At 51.8% G+C, this 14042-nt stretch overlaps 3 protein-coding genes across 3 annotated transcripts; all 3 read right to left on the bottom strand.

Annotated features, from left to right (window-relative positions):
• Positions 1 to 1192: 1192 nt before the first annotated feature.
• Positions 1193 to 1969, bottom strand: EJ05DRAFT_210410 (uncharacterized protein). The gene is made up of 2 exons (XM_033739809.1): positions 1709 to 1969; positions 1193 to 1641 (listed from the first exon to the last, which is right to left on the bottom strand). Exons 1-2 carry the CDS (start codon positions 1839 to 1841, stop codon positions 1265 to 1267), a joined length of 510 nt encoding a protein of 169 aa, XP_033595751.1. The 5' UTR covers positions 1842 to 1969; the 3' UTR covers positions 1193 to 1264.
• EJ05DRAFT_210404 (uncharacterized protein) lies at positions 1814 to 3736 on the bottom strand. The gene is made up of 3 exons (XM_033739808.1): positions 3299 to 3736; positions 3045 to 3212; positions 1814 to 2992 (listed from the first exon to the last, which is right to left on the bottom strand). The coding sequence occupies exons 1-3, from the start codon at positions 3578 to 3580 to the stop codon at positions 2099 to 2101; spliced, it is 1344 nt and encodes a 447-aa protein (XP_033595750.1). The 5' UTR covers positions 3581 to 3736; the 3' UTR covers positions 1814 to 2098.
• A 7174-nt stretch (positions 3737 to 10910) lies between these two features.
• Positions 10911 to 13044, bottom strand: EJ05DRAFT_210281 (uncharacterized protein). Its single transcript, XM_033739807.1, has 8 exons — positions 12878 to 13044; positions 12699 to 12814; positions 12599 to 12652; positions 12529 to 12548; positions 12400 to 12470; positions 12030 to 12238; positions 11419 to 11559; positions 10911 to 11103 (listed from the first exon to the last, which is right to left on the bottom strand). The coding sequence occupies exons 1-8, from the start codon at positions 12924 to 12926 to the stop codon at positions 11014 to 11016; spliced, it is 750 nt and encodes a 249-aa protein (XP_033595749.1). The 5' UTR covers positions 12927 to 13044; the 3' UTR covers positions 10911 to 11013.
• Between the last annotated feature and the right edge of the window lie 998 nt (positions 13045 to 14042).

The following is a 14042-nucleotide window of genomic DNA, read 5'->3' as shown; positions in this document are numbered from 1 at the left end:
GAGGGGAAGGGCCCCGCTCGCAAGCTCGCATCCGTAGGGCTGCCACGACCCCAAGCAAGACGGCAAGATCCGTGTTGCGTCCACCAAAAAAAAAACTCTTGTGCTTTTTTATTCGTTCAAAACGTGCGAGGGGAGGGCGGGCTCGGGATCAGTTGTGTGGCGCATCAATACCCCCCTTCTCCTCTCCCGCGCGCGCGCCCACAGGTACGACAGTCGCTTCTGGCGGATGGGAGGGAAACGATGGGATGAGGGAGAGGTGGTCTGCTGGCGATGGGTGGATGGATGGATGGAATGGATGGAGGTATGGGTGATGTAGGGATAGGTGTGGATGGATGGGGCTGGCTGGGGTTGTTGGAGGAGAGGAGACTGTAGATAGAAAGGTGGGCATTCATTAGGTACGATGGGATGGGATGGATGGATGGATGGATGGATGGGCACAGGCGGCGGGCACAGGCAGCGGGCGGGCATGAAGCATGGGGCATGTGTACTGTATGTAGCACACATGTAGCTTGTAGCCTGTAGCATGTCTGCATGTAGCATGGAGCATGGGCATGGCAGATGGCCGCCCCACTCACCCATCAATCCCTTAGCCGTCCGTCTTGCCGCTGGACGCTTCAACCGCTGCGTCGGTTTTGGCCGTCTGGGCAAGTGGAACAGTCGAACAATTAAACCCCTTACCCAGCCAGTCTTTCCCCTTACCTTTTCTTCTCCCCCCTTGTTTGGGCGGTCCCCCCCCGGTTGAAAAAACAGTTGCGCGTAATACTAGAGGCGGGTGACACGCAGACGGCTCAAGTCACATGTTCCTGTGTGTCGGTCGCATCATCATCATCATACATACAGGACCGTTTTTTTACCTTATATGATGATGCATGGATGCCCCCCCCAAGTCTTACTAATCAGTCTAGCAGCACTCTCTCAGCAGGCCTGGCCCGTCGTCAAATCACGGGCTGTTTCATTTCTCCTCCTGTAGGGTAGAAGAAAAAGAGCTTGATTATTTCTTCTTTTAGGACACTGCCCGCTGTCTTGCATCGACCACGTGCGCCGTGCCGTGTCTGAGATGGATCGCATCGCTACCTACCTTAGTGTGTGTAAGAGTCTCGTCATCGCCAAGTGATACAAGATGCAGGTGCCCGCCAGGAGGTCCGCTGACGGAGTTTAGTGACTGGACACAATGCACTAGACACTAGAGAAACAAAAGTCGTCAAGTCAAATCGATTTTGTGAGGTGTGTGTGTGAATGTGTGAGCATGCGGTTTGCAAACCAACTACAACAGCTTCTTCTTCCGCGTGAACGCTGGCTTTTTGGTTGCGCAAAGGCTACGGATAACGTCATGTTCCCTCCCTGTTCCACCAATATGCAACAGTTGGCACACTGGAACGTGCCGTGGCCCATCAACCGCTCCGAGCGCAATATTGACGGCGGGGCGGCGCCAGACGAAGAGAGCCAAAATGGGTAACAGTGAAAAGGATAAAGGAGAATTACAACGTAATAGACAAAGTGCGGAAAATTTCAAAGAGCCTCCCAACATGTATCCCGTTCCCGATGCGGAAAAGACAGACGATGCACGTGTGCATACTTGCAAATGCGACCACTCCAAAGGGAAGATTTGAACAAACGGTTCGGAAATTTCAAAGCAATACAGTAAGTAGCAGACGCTCAGACAGCCCCCCAAATATGCTTTGAGCGCTATTGACACCCCCTTCGTTACCCCATGTGCCGTAAGGCGGCTCTTGACGAGCTCTATGGACAGTGCCACCCACTTTTCCCGTCCCTTGACGAGACAAGGATATGTGTGGGTAGAATGGCTGCCGAGAATTAAGGAGAATGTTCGCAATATTCATGAGCTGGTCCAGGTGTTTCTAGGCTGATATGCCTGTTCGACCCTACCAGCTCATGCTGAAGATATGTTGTTGTTTTTTTATAGTTTTTGTTGATGTGATTTTCCTCGTATTCATTCTAGACTTGTAGTTTGTAAGACCCCCGTGCAGAAGAAAATGACAAATAATGTCATGGTGCCATGCCTTTAGACCAGCTTCAGACAGGCGTCGGGTCATCTGACCGTCATCTGCGACGATTGATTTGACAAAGGTGGTAAGGTTTACATGGGACGGCGATTGAGAGCGTCCAGCATGCTTCTGTCCGCGGTGCTACGCGTTTCACCGTCCTTGCTATCGCTGCTGACTAGGTCGTCGATCCGCATGCGGCTTCCACCGGATTGCGAAGTTGGTGGCGGGGTGCGACCAGCTTGAGGAGGCGCGGTGCCGTTTGAGTATGGGTAAGAAGTGGTGCTGGGAGTACTGGGGGCGGCACTCGCGTGCGGGCTCGACGAGGTGCGATTCGCATCGTACGAGTAATTACTCTGTGGGGAGAGGCGCCGCTGTGGGGGTGGTGGTGGTGGTGGCTGTTGCCCAGACGGGTTATTGGCGTAATAGGGCTGCTGAGACGGTGGTCCACCAGGCTGGTACGAACTTTGCGAGGAGGCTGGAGACACAGCGCTTGCAGTTAGATTCGTTGGTTCAGGATAGGTATGATGATCATTACTCTTCGACGGTTGCGCCGCCCGATGATCAGCATAGCCCCGAGACGCAGCAACAGAAGGATTGGGCGGAGGCAGCGTAGGAGTGTGAGGCTCCTGATGCGGCCTCTTCCTGCTGTTGGCATCTTGGGAAGCCCTCTCATCGTAGACACCACCGACAGGATTATAAGACGCACCGGGGGTGGGATACGGACCTGTTGGGCTGGGCAGTGGATAGCCAGGTTGACCATGCTGACCTGGGCCAGGTGGTTGAGGTACATGGCTCTGAGGCAAAGGCTGCCCGTAAGCTCCGTACAAAGCAGGCTGTGGATGGCCACTTGCCCATCGACCAACGGTATGAGCGGGTACGAAGGCCTGAGCCTGTGCAGACACGGGGGTGAAGATGCATTCTTGTGAGAATCTAACGCAATTGGTGCAACGGCCGTCCTCGGAAGACTCGAAACCAGAGCAGCGAATCTAGATTGTGATTAGCGCTTGTCCTGCGAGACAAGTAGTCTGGCCAACACACCTTGCGCCTTCTGCAGTAACGGCAAGCTATGGCAGTTCTCTGACGAGGAGCAGGCTGAGCTTGCTGATATTGTTGCATGTGAGGCGGAGGTGGGCCTCGATACATGTCGTTTGCATAGGGATATCTTCCATACTCTGCGCGAGGCTCAACTGGAGGGAGATGCGGAAGCTAGAAGAAGAATGATGGTCAGCTAAAGTCTGAAGAGTGATGTGTCGAGGAGACAGGCAAGGTGCAAAGGCAGAAGTTCAACGTACATGAGGCTGGTGAGCATATGGAACACTTGGAGGCTGCGACGTCGGTGGAGGATAAGATCCATTCGCGGGCGGTGGATACGCATGAGCTGGTGGATATGGGCCATTTGTGGGAGCTGCTGGATAGGGCTGTGCGGACTGCGAAGTAGGAGGTGGATAGACGCCGTGAGGATGTTGCGGATTCGGAGAGGCGTTCCATTGCTGATTCCACTGGCCCTGGCCATTAGGACCGTTGGGAGTCCATTGCGAAGGAGGAGCACCGTTCTGACCGTTGAGCCCGTTCATCTGTGCGAGAGTGCAAAGCTAAGGATTGATGATGGATGTGGAGTTGAAGAGATAGGTGAGAGGGAGAGAGAGAGAGATGGCGTGGCCGAGAAAGCGAGGTCGAGGTTGCATGCGCTGACACAAGCGGGGAGCGATCTGGCGTGACAGGAACAGAGGAGAGTGAAGCTGTGATGAGCAGGCGCGGTCAGGCGTGGCGGACACGAGGTGAAGGTGAGAAGAGAGTGAGAGAAGAGAGTGAGTGAGATGTGAGGCAGTGCGACGGTGAAGAGGCACGAAGAGGATAGCGGCGTTGTTAAGACGGAAGTATTTAGAGCTAGTTGGCTGGAATAGGGCAGCGGAGCGAAGCGCGGCCGGGGTGCGCAAAGCAGCAACGAACACCTGCAGAGCGCGGGAACGGGAGTGGAAGTGGAAGTGGAAATGGAAGAATGGTGGCCAGGCGGTGGTAGTAGTAGTAGTGGTGGTGGTGGTAGTGATGGTGGTTAGTGGTAGAGGTAGAGGTAGAGGAGGTGGTAGTGGAGTGGATGTTGTGGTTGTGTGTACACCGGGTATGTGTATGTGTGTATGGGTGAGTGTGAGTGAACACTGGGGACTTTGTGTGGAACTGGGAGTCGGACTTGGGAGGGGGGGGGGGGGGGGGGGGGGTATTAGCGGGCTGACACCTTCGAGGTAGTAGTAGGATGAGGGGGGAGGCGGCTTTAGGGGGTGGCGGACTGCCTAAAAACGGGGGAATAGAAGGGGGAGGGAGGGGAGAGGGGGGGGACAAAGAGCTAGCTAGGGCTGGGCCAGGGTGAAAGTCTGGTGCATACGTGCCCCGGTCGTCGTGGCGGACCTTATGATGATGATGGTGATGATGATGATGAATGATGGATGATGGAGGATGGAGGAGGATAGGTGGGAGCTGTTGCTAGCTTACTAGTAGTAGCTGGTGGGCCTGGCTGCTGCTACTACTACTGCTACTACTACTACTACTACTACTACTACTACTACTACTACTACTGCTGCTGCTGCTGAACCACCCCCCCCTTCTTCAGCTGGCCTGCCGTGTGCGTTTTGCGCAGAGAACAAACGAGCGAGCCAATCTGAGATTGCAGTGGTGGTGTCAAGGTCAAGAAGAGAGTATGTCACCGTGCCGGAGTCTGCACGAGTCTTCGACACGAGAAAGGCGCACCAAATGGTTCTACCTGTCGGTCGAGGTAGCGATGACGACGGTAACAGAGCTTCTCGGGAGCTAGGGGGCTGCGACTTGAATGGTAAATGAGAGTCGGGCTCAAACCTGTCGTATGGGGTGTTTGGGCACCAGCGAGGAATGACGAGGATTGAGCTGTTAGAGGCAGCAAAGGAAAGGTTTGAAGAATGTCAACGAGGAGATACAGTGGTGTGTTATTGGCAGGCTCACCACTAATACCATACCTTATTAGATGAGACCAGGCGGAGCTGGGCATTGTGCTTGGCTTGGAGAAAGAGAGAGAGAGACAGAGTGTGTGAGTGCGAGTGTGTGTGTATGTTTGTATGTGTGTGAGTGTGAGTGAGTGCATGTCCTTGTTGGTCAAAAAGGATAAAGGATAAGAAGGGGAGTAGGGGAGTAGGGGGGGAGGGGGTCTCCTGAGTGGAAGAATAGAGAGACAGGCCATGGCGTCTAGTGTGTAGTAGTCAAGGCAATTCAACGGACGGGAAACAGGCGCGAAACGCGAGGCCCGGCGCACCGGCTGCTGGGAAGAGGACGATGGCACTGGCAGGGGCTGGCCCCAAGACTCCAAGGTGCAAAAAAGGAAAAAAAGCCATCATCCATGGTTCCATTCCATATTGTTAGTTAGCTTGTCGTTGTCTTGCTGCTGTGAACGGTGAACTAGACAGCTAATTTCTGCGTGTTGGCATCCAGAGAGCCTACAGAAACGCCATCGCGCGACCATTCTGTCGAGGAGGGGAGGGGAGTGGAGGCCAAAAGGCACTGCAGAACGAAGATTTTGATGATTCATCAGCACAGGAAGAGAGGATGAACCATGGACCGTCTACTCTGACTACCTATCTATTACTATATACTGTATAGTAATAGTAAAAGTATTAGTTGGTCGGCGGGCTAAAGAGTGGCAGCATGGAGGAGGCAGTCTTGCGGCACGGGCCTGTCGCGTCGCGTCCTGACTCCTTTCACCACCATCCGTTAATTACCATGATAATGATAATGTCCAATGTAGCGAGCGAGCAACCGGCACATCGTATCCTCGTTGACTGCCGCCCTGTATGTTTGTACTGTATGATGGGCTACGTATACGTACACACTCTCTGCTAGTCACGATGCGAGCCACAACCGACCCCCTTGAGGCATATTTCCCCTTCGTCCTCGGCAGGCTGGGCGTAGAAACATGCTGCCTACCTACCTACCTACATACATACATACATACTCCATACCTTAATTACTACCTACCTGATGTTTCACCGGTCAAAGTGTTATGCAGTCTATTATGCATCCCCTCTTCGTCCCTCCTGTCGCCCTAATGTCCATGCAATCACATCTCACCAAGGAATATGATACATGCTGGTCCGAAAGCAGGCCTCGTCAACGATGCCCGCCGCCATTACACTGACAGCGACCGACCTACCTAGCTACCTAGCTACCTACCTACCTACGAACCTAGCACTACTTTGCCCCTACATATACGGGCATACGGGCATACGGGCATACGGGCATACGGGCATGCCTACTGCCTATAGTAGATGCTAGTATTACATCTCGACCATGCAGGCATTAACACCGCCTGGCCAGCTAGGAGGAGGGGAAGTGCCGCGCCGACACTGGAGATGGAATAGCCGTACAGCCGTCCCGCCCAGGGATAATTAGTTGATGACTTGTGTGTGTATATGGACTGTCACGTAGTGTATGGATTAGTGTAAGGCGGGCGCGGGCAGAGCGAGCCTTGCCGCTGCCAGCCTGCGTCACGCCGCCGCCGCCGCCGTAGCTACGTAGGACTTGCAGGACTCTGCAGGACTTTGCAGTGAATCAAACGTCGCTTTCCGTCTTACTATAATACTATCTATGTACTCTCACGCTTCCCCGAACGCGACCACGGCCATGGCTACTATTACGCTACGCTCCACACAAGTAGGTGAGTAATTAATCAATCAAAATGTTTCCTGAGCTGAAGGCTGTGACGAGGGAAAACACACTCCTTCTCGTCTTGCAATATGATCATGATCCATCCATCATCCTCCTCCTTTCTTCCAGTCAGCCTCGCCACATTCCCCTGCCCTGGCGGTCTTGTGCCATCAAACTCGTGCCGTCTGTTCCCATTGCGCGCTACACGGCACATACGTACCGCGCGTAGTGAGTCGTACCCCCCCCTTCTCTCTCTCTCTCTAAGAACGTCTCGACTATCACTACACTAATACCACCACGACTACCATCATCAGCATCACAAACCATACCATAGATGTGCAGGGGGGGTTCCCGACATGAGTAATAAATACATGTTACATGTTTGGCAAAAAGGCGCGCGTGCACGCGCGCCCGCCACTTGTCCGCGGGCGGCGGGGGGAGGCGCGGTCTGAGATAGCCGCCCGGCGGCCCTGGGAAAGATTCGAAAAAATAAAATAAAAACATTTTGCTGGGGCTTGTGAGGAGCGGCTAAGCGACCAGCCAGCCAGCCAGCAGCAAAGCTCCAATCCATTCCCATCCATTCCCAAGTGATCTGCATCTTGCCGCTCCCGCTTTTCTTTCCCTCGTGGCAGGCAGCGGCCCAGCGGGTGGTTTTTCCTGTTCTTTTGATCTGCCTGCCCTCTTTTTTTTGTTGTTGTTCCATCTTCCTCCATTCCCCAGATGAAACATACACAGACACACAGACACACACAAATATGTATATACACACAGACACACACACGTACACACATGCCTTGTTCCACTTTGCCTCCTACAACGCTCACTTCTTTGAGACGAGGCCGACTGCAATCCTACCATCATGTATTCCTTGTCGGAGCTTTCCCAGACAAAAAAAAAAGAAGTCTCATATCAGCCTTGGTCTAGGCAATGACTGACAACCATGTGTGTGTGTGAGCGGCGGCGTCGGCGGCGGCGGCGCTTTTCTTTCACTTTGCATCATACATACATACACACTTTGTATATCAATCATATTTGTCCTCACCCTCCTTTGCTCTGTGCCACACCCACATTTACGCCACACTCATACACACACATAACACACATAACACACACACACACACACACCGAATGCCTGGCGGAACAGAAAGCTACGCACAGTGCGCTTTGTTTCTCAACCAGAAGGAAGCAAGGAATATTTGACTCTGCATGCATGCATACACACAAATACAATACAAGCAAACATCCCGTCCGGTCGCTATGGAATAAGTCGTGGATATAATCATACGGTGTGCGTGATTCCACGGCCCACGCCCACGCTACTTTCCTTCATATCGGAGCTCATCCATCTAATTCACTACTACATGTCGTGTTTCCCCCCCCCCCCTCTCTCTCTCTCCCCAGCTTCCCCCGCATAGCTTGCTTGCACCGCAGGCAAACACTGATCGCGGAAGAGCAGGTCGCAGAAGCGGTCAACCCATCGATACGTACATACCAGGAAGCAGCAGAAGAAGAAGAACAGGAGGGGGGGAGGGTAGGCGGATCGAAGGGGTGTGGAAATCCCAAATCTGATCGCTAATCAATTAGGTTTGCTGCCTGGCCATGTGTATCAATTCCTGTCTTCCAAAATGACCAGTTAAAAGTCATCTCCGGGGTGCCAGCCAAGCTGAAGGACACAAACTTCCTCTTTGCTGGTTTCATAATTAGCTGCAGACTCGCACACTCGTTTCGTCCTTTTGACGGCAAAGCACCACGGCATCTCGCGCGCACATACACCACCACCACCACCACCACCACACCCCCGCGAAAAAAAAATTAAAAATTTGTTGCCGGTCGCTCTATCCATACATATACATGTACATACAGACATACATGTCGATCATCCATTCATACGAAGCCCGTCGGTCTACCTCTTACTAACTAACAGCAGCAAAGCGGGGGCAGGAACACTCGACTGAACTCAGATCTGGCAAACCTATTCTTGAAACTGCCGACTCCTCTCCTCTTAGTTAATTACTTTGTGGACACTCACTCAATGCCTCAACAATCCCATGGACCGACTGCTTCGAAACCACCGAGCTTCAACAAACACTTCAATCAATACAGCAATCTCCAAACGGACTGACTGTAGCGCGGGGGGTATTTTTAGGTGGCCGGCCATGCAATGCGCCAGCGAAACGGTCCGTCGCATCCTTGTTGACGTGTGGCTGCTCTCTTCACACACGCCATCATTCTCGATGAAGTTGGTAATTAAGCCGCCGCCGTCAACAGCTGACGGCCCGAAAACTTTTTGCAACAACTACAGTACTTTGCCTAGAAATTACCAAAAGTTCGACACGCCCAGTGTGTGTGTGTTCAAAGAGCATTGAATGCAACCCACAGCTCCCGTCAGCAGCTGCAACTAGGTACGTACTGCCAGCGTCCCATCTGATTTGCATACAATATTAGTTAGTCCAAAATTAGTTTTCAATTCGTCCGAAGCTCTCTCTTCCCGAGTCGGTGCTGCTGATATCGCTCATCAGGTAATTGCTCACTCTCATCGTCCTCACAGCTACAGTTGACTACAAAGCCTTGTTATGGAAGCTTGGCTGGTAGCCGAAAGTCAGATTAAAGTAAGCCGGGTCCAAACATCCTACATCCTAGATGCTTCAGACTTGCCGGATTACTCGAGCTGGTTAGTATAGATGTGACGAGCTTGCTGCTGGCCTTCATGCATCCATCTATGAGTGTATGTATTGAGATGAGTGGAGAACATTGCTGCATCGTAAATTCACAGCCTTCACCGCTGCTTAGCATAGTGACGACCATGATTTCAACCATGTCTGTCTGCATCGTAGACAAATGATGCATTGTTGCTTTGCTGCACGAAGGATGGCGGCTTGTCTGAACCATGTAAGACGACTAGGCAACACTAAGAGCGAGCAGCCCGCAGCGCGTCCTCAATCCGAGTGCACTCGTCTGCCACATAATTATCAGGTCCTACTATGCATTTGAATCTTTGCACCAGTCGCTCTTCCACGAACAAAGACTGTTCAGTCCGGAATTGTCAAGGCATGCCACGATACCCATCCATGAACGGGGAACCCAAGGCCAGTCACTGAGCGGCCCGAGCCCGAGCCCTATCGAGGTCAAAATCTTGAGATCGGCCGAGATACCCCTCCGGAAACCGTCCTAGCGTTCAAAACTAAGGTCAGGCGGACACAACCGCGACAGAAGATTACGAAGCAAATCCGCTGCACTTCGCAAATGTGCACTACTACACGACTCGCCATCAAGGCAACCTGATGCCCAGCTGTCCAGCTATCCCATCCTGATGGTGCCCAGGAGACATGCCATGTGCCCTGGAATGATGCAAAGTGACCTGTGTATCCCGCCAGAACCCCGACGGTGTGAATGCAAACCTTTCTCCAACGTTGCCATCATGACCGTCATCTCGATTTAGGATGGATAGACGGTAATTGCAACGGCAAGGCGCAGTGACGATCCAAAGTGTGACCGGGGCTGGTGGCGGTAAGAAATGGGCAGCTGCAGCTGCACAGAACAACATATCAACCACGGGGCCGCGCCGTTCATTCGATCCGAGCCATAAAATCCTAGCGAGCGAGCACTTGGAAGCATGCCAGCCAGCATGCGAAAGAGCCGAAGGCAAAAAGTGTCGGCGGGCTGAGAAATGCCAGTTAGCGCACAGAAGCCTGCAGCACCCTGGTCGCTGCAATATGCATCCCCCTCCCCCTCCTCTTGTGCCTCTCTCACACACACTCCTCCCCCCTCCCCCCCCCTGACTCCCCATCTGCTCACTGACTCCGCAGTCATACAGTGCCAAGCATTATGGGCACGCTCTTTCGCCGGCCCGTTTGGGAGCTTCCCGCAGAAAGGAGACGAACCATGCCCTGTACGGTACTAGTAGATCACATGACTGGAATTTCCTGCAGGTCAGCGCGCCGCTCCCGATGGAAGGCCGATGATTGGAGTCCACTCGTACACCCTGGCATCCCTTGCCTCACCCATCCAGGCGCCCGTGTCGCGCCTGGGGAGCAAAGGAGGAAGGGCTCTGGTCATCAAATATTGATTGGAATGTGCCGCTCTGCCAGCTGGCGCGGCCCATCCATCAAAGCCCATGATTCAATGTGGCCACGATGACACCCCCCTCGCGGTGTGAGGGCGAAAGCATATCCATTGCATGTCACACGCGCAAAAGGTTGGATGGATGCGGTGAGTGTCTGCGGCTGCGTCTAGATACGTGGAGAGATTGAATGGTTCCGCGCGCTGTCTGCGCCGCATGCCTGCGCTGCACGGGCGACTATCACTTTTTACCCATCCAAGATTATCTGTCGCTAATGCCGTCTTACGTCCCTTCATCCTCGACTTCATCTTCATCTTCGCTGCTCGATTCTTCTGGGTCGTCGGGCATTATTATACTGTTGAGATATGTGACCTGCAAACAAACATGTCTTGTCAGCTTCATCTTCTGGTCTCACGTCACTAATAGTGCTCTATTCTACGAGGAGCAACCGCAACAACCCCTGTCTGGAGCAAGTGCCAGTCAGCAGAATCAGCCTAAAATCGCTTCAACCATACTTCTGTGCCGTACTGCCCTCGTTCTACGGCTCAGAATAGTTCGGAGGTGGCGGACGCACCAACCGGCTGTGATGAAACCAATGTGGTACGAGGGTCGTTGTCAATGGATAGCTGGTCATGGGACATGCACAACTGATCCTAAGCTCATGATCAGGAGAGAGAGTATACTTACAAACGGAACCATACACGAGATGAGAAAGCTGATTCTCTCCAATGCCTTGTCACCAAGTACCTCCTTATCAGCTAGTTTTTTGCTGATAGTGAAATTTCGAAGCCGTAAGAGCTCGATATTTTCATGGTCGTTCTCGTACCCCTGCGAATCACCGATGCAAAGTCAGCCTCGGCATAAATGTGAAATGATTGATCACTCCAGACAATGTGCTGAAAAGCGAAGTCAAAGGAAATAAATGGAGGATTGTAGAGAGATTGTGCTGCTCTGTTTGCCACGGCCGGAATGGTATAACAGAAATTTGTGGCGGTTGGGTTGCTGATTAGTGCCCAGTGGTCGGCCAAACGTCGCCCTGAGCCAAAACTGGTCAATCCGAGACCCTCCCTCTCATCTCACAAACAGAAAAGGTCACCGCATAGGCGGCATCCTCGACTTCAATAGTCCCGCGCACCCAAAGAAACGGAATTATGTGCACTATTGAGATGAGGCCAAAGTTTCTCCTCACTCAGACATGCTTGGTGTGATAAGCCTTCAACGTCACTTGCGACGGACGCTAGAGGAAGAACCTTCGAGAGGGTTGTGCATGATGTCCAAGGCTACGACAATAGACTCACCTTCGGCTTCGTCCTGAGCGCAGACTCTTTGTTCATGCCTTGACTTACGAACGTCCGAACCACCTTTTTCTCGTCGGCGCTATTCACAGTGAGAATCTCCGATCGAATGCGTTCCTGTAGTAAAACGTTCTTCAGTCGATGTGGCTTCCGATCCACGTCTCGTCGCAACGCTGCCAACTTATCGGCTTCTGGTAGCCATACTCCTGAGCCTAGAAAACACGTCAGGTCCGGCGCGAAACACGGTTCATTTGCAATATGGAGCCATCAAAGGGGTGACAGTACGACGTAAGCCAGTCTTCGCCGTCTGCCTACATGGTAAGAAGCGACAGCCATGAAGAAAAGATATGGTGTAGTACGATAAGGAACTCACCGACAAAACACTTCCCAGGTTGAACATGTAAATAGTACCCAGCATATGGTCCTTTTCGTCCCGTTCTTGACCTAGGCCTACGTTATAGTTGCATGCTCTTATCAAGGTCACTTCAGACATAGTACTAACCAGGCCGCAGAGAAGTGGGTCTATGTTATATCAATGTCTCTTCAGGTCGCCCAGTTCATCATGAACATACTTTGTAGGGAGTTGGATCTTTACTAAACCGGACATCTCGGTATATCCGAAATATCTAAACAAAGTTCAGTCGATACTCAGCTACGTCGATGCAGCCTTACAATGTCTTTTACCGGCAGCTCTGGAATGGTCTCATCTGCTTTTATAATTTTCTGTGTCAAACATTCTAGAAATGAATTAAAGTCATGCAAGGATTGCCTATAATCTAAATCATTCACTGTACAGACCAAAACAATTAGCGAACACCTTGGCAGCAGCAAACAGAAGTGGCGCTGCCTACTTTTTAGCCAATGACGATCATTGTTCTTTGTTAAGTCCACAAGAAACATAAACGTGTTGGGATGTATGGTTCTATCCCTATAAGGAATACTGCCTGCTTCGCGCGCTTTCGGTTTCTTAGTGATCAATTGCGTCCCCGGGGTCAATCGTATTTCAGAACCAGTTCCTGCAGGTTTTCTTTCTTTTGTGAATCTCTTTTCACCTGGCTTGTTGATATTGACAGCTGTCGCTCTGTTTCCTTTTGTGGTATTTTCGTCGCTTGAAATCCCCAGCTCGGATTCGGATTCTATGGGAGGTTCTTCATATTCATCGTCTTCAAAATCGGAGGCTTCTTCGCCATCATTTTCCCCCACTTCCGGATCTTCCCCGTCACTGATCATGTCTTTGAAGTACTTGCTCCTCTGTGGTGTGGTACTTCGGCCATCCGAGCGCTTAGTCCGTTTGGAAAGGCGTGTTGTGGTGAGGTTCTCGCCTGGCGATCTTTTAGGTGAGCTCGCCACAAATGAATTTGGGCGTTTAGTAGACCGACGGGCCATTTTGCGTGAACTCGATGGAAGCTCTTGAAACGTCTTGCGGATTTGTCGATTAGCGTACTAATACTGTATATAGGCACGACTGCTCAGCCAGAAGCAGGGTAGAGTCGAGGAGGTTCCAGAGAGGCGGAATCTAAGTTCTGTATGCGAGGGGGAATATTCAGGCGTTCGCACAACTGGAGCAAGATGTATATTGAGTATAGGGTTGAGAATGAAGTCCCAGGGGAGGTAACTTCAATTTTGTCCAAGCGTCATTCATGATGACCTCACGAACGGCGCGTCGCGTGGACACAAGGTCAGTAGGCGCGTTCGGGGAGGGTTTCTCAAGCGTCCAGTGTATTTTAGTGTTCTAAACGTTCAAAACAAAGAGTTACTGAGTAATCATGTAGTCAGTAGTTTAGCCGAAGTAATATCCGCTACCCTTCTATCCGCCTCTTCTTCTTCTTCTCTCTCTCTCTCCCTCTCTCTCCCTCTCTTCCTCCCTCCCCCTCTCTTCCTCCCTCCCCCTCTCTCTATTATACGTGTTTTTGACTGATTTTGACCTTATAGGCTTTAAAATAACACTGATTACACGTGTTTTTGACTGATTTTGACCTTATAGGCTTCAAAACAACACTGATTACACGTGTTTTT

This window comes from Pseudovirgaria hyperparasitica, assembly GCF_010093815.1.
Source record: "Pseudovirgaria hyperparasitica strain CBS 121739 unplaced genomic scaffold EJ05scaffold_20, whole genome shotgun sequence".
NCBI classification, from domain to species: Eukaryota; Fungi; Ascomycota; class Dothideomycetes; order Acrospermales; family Acrospermaceae; genus Pseudovirgaria; species Pseudovirgaria hyperparasitica.
This window is presented reverse-complemented; position numbering and strand designations above follow the sequence as displayed.

What these genes read in the sequence shown, in the direction of transcription:
- EJ05DRAFT_210410 (XM_033739809.1), bottom strand. Translation starts at nt 1,841, where the DNA reads ATGAATATTGCGAACATTCTCCTTAATTCTCGGCAGCCATTCTACCCA. An exon ending in GCCGCCTTACGGCACATGGG is followed by an intron (nt 1,642 to 1,708) that starts GTAACGAAGGGG and finishes TCTGCTACTTAC; the next exon opens with TGTATTGCTTTGAAATTTCC.
- EJ05DRAFT_210404 (XM_033739808.1), bottom strand. Translation starts at nt 3,580, where the DNA reads ATGAACGGGCTCAACGGTCAGAACGGTGCTCCTCCTTCGCAATGGACT. An exon ending in CATATGCTCACCAGCCTCAT is followed by an intron (nt 3,213 to 3,298) that starts GTACGTTGAACT and finishes TTCTTCTTCTAG; the next exon opens with CTTCCGCATCTCCCTCCAGT. An exon ending in GTTACTGCAGAAGGCGCAAG is followed by an intron (nt 2,993 to 3,044) that starts GTGTGTTGGCCA and finishes ATCACAATCTAG; the next exon opens with ATTCGCTGCTCTGGTTTCGA.
- EJ05DRAFT_210281 (XM_033739807.1), bottom strand. Translation starts at nt 12,926, where the DNA reads ATGTTTCTTGTGGACTTAACAAAGAACAATGATCGTCATTGGCTAAAA. An exon ending in ACCTGGGAAGTGTTTTGTCG is followed by an intron (nt 12,239 to 12,399) that starts GTGAGTTCCTTA and finishes CGTGTTTTCTAG; the next exon opens with GCTCAGGAGTATGGCTACCA. An exon ending in CGCTCAGGACGAAGCCGAAG is followed by an intron (nt 11,560 to 12,029) that starts GTGAGTCTATTG and finishes GGTGATTCGCAG; the next exon opens with GGGTACGAGAACGACCATGA.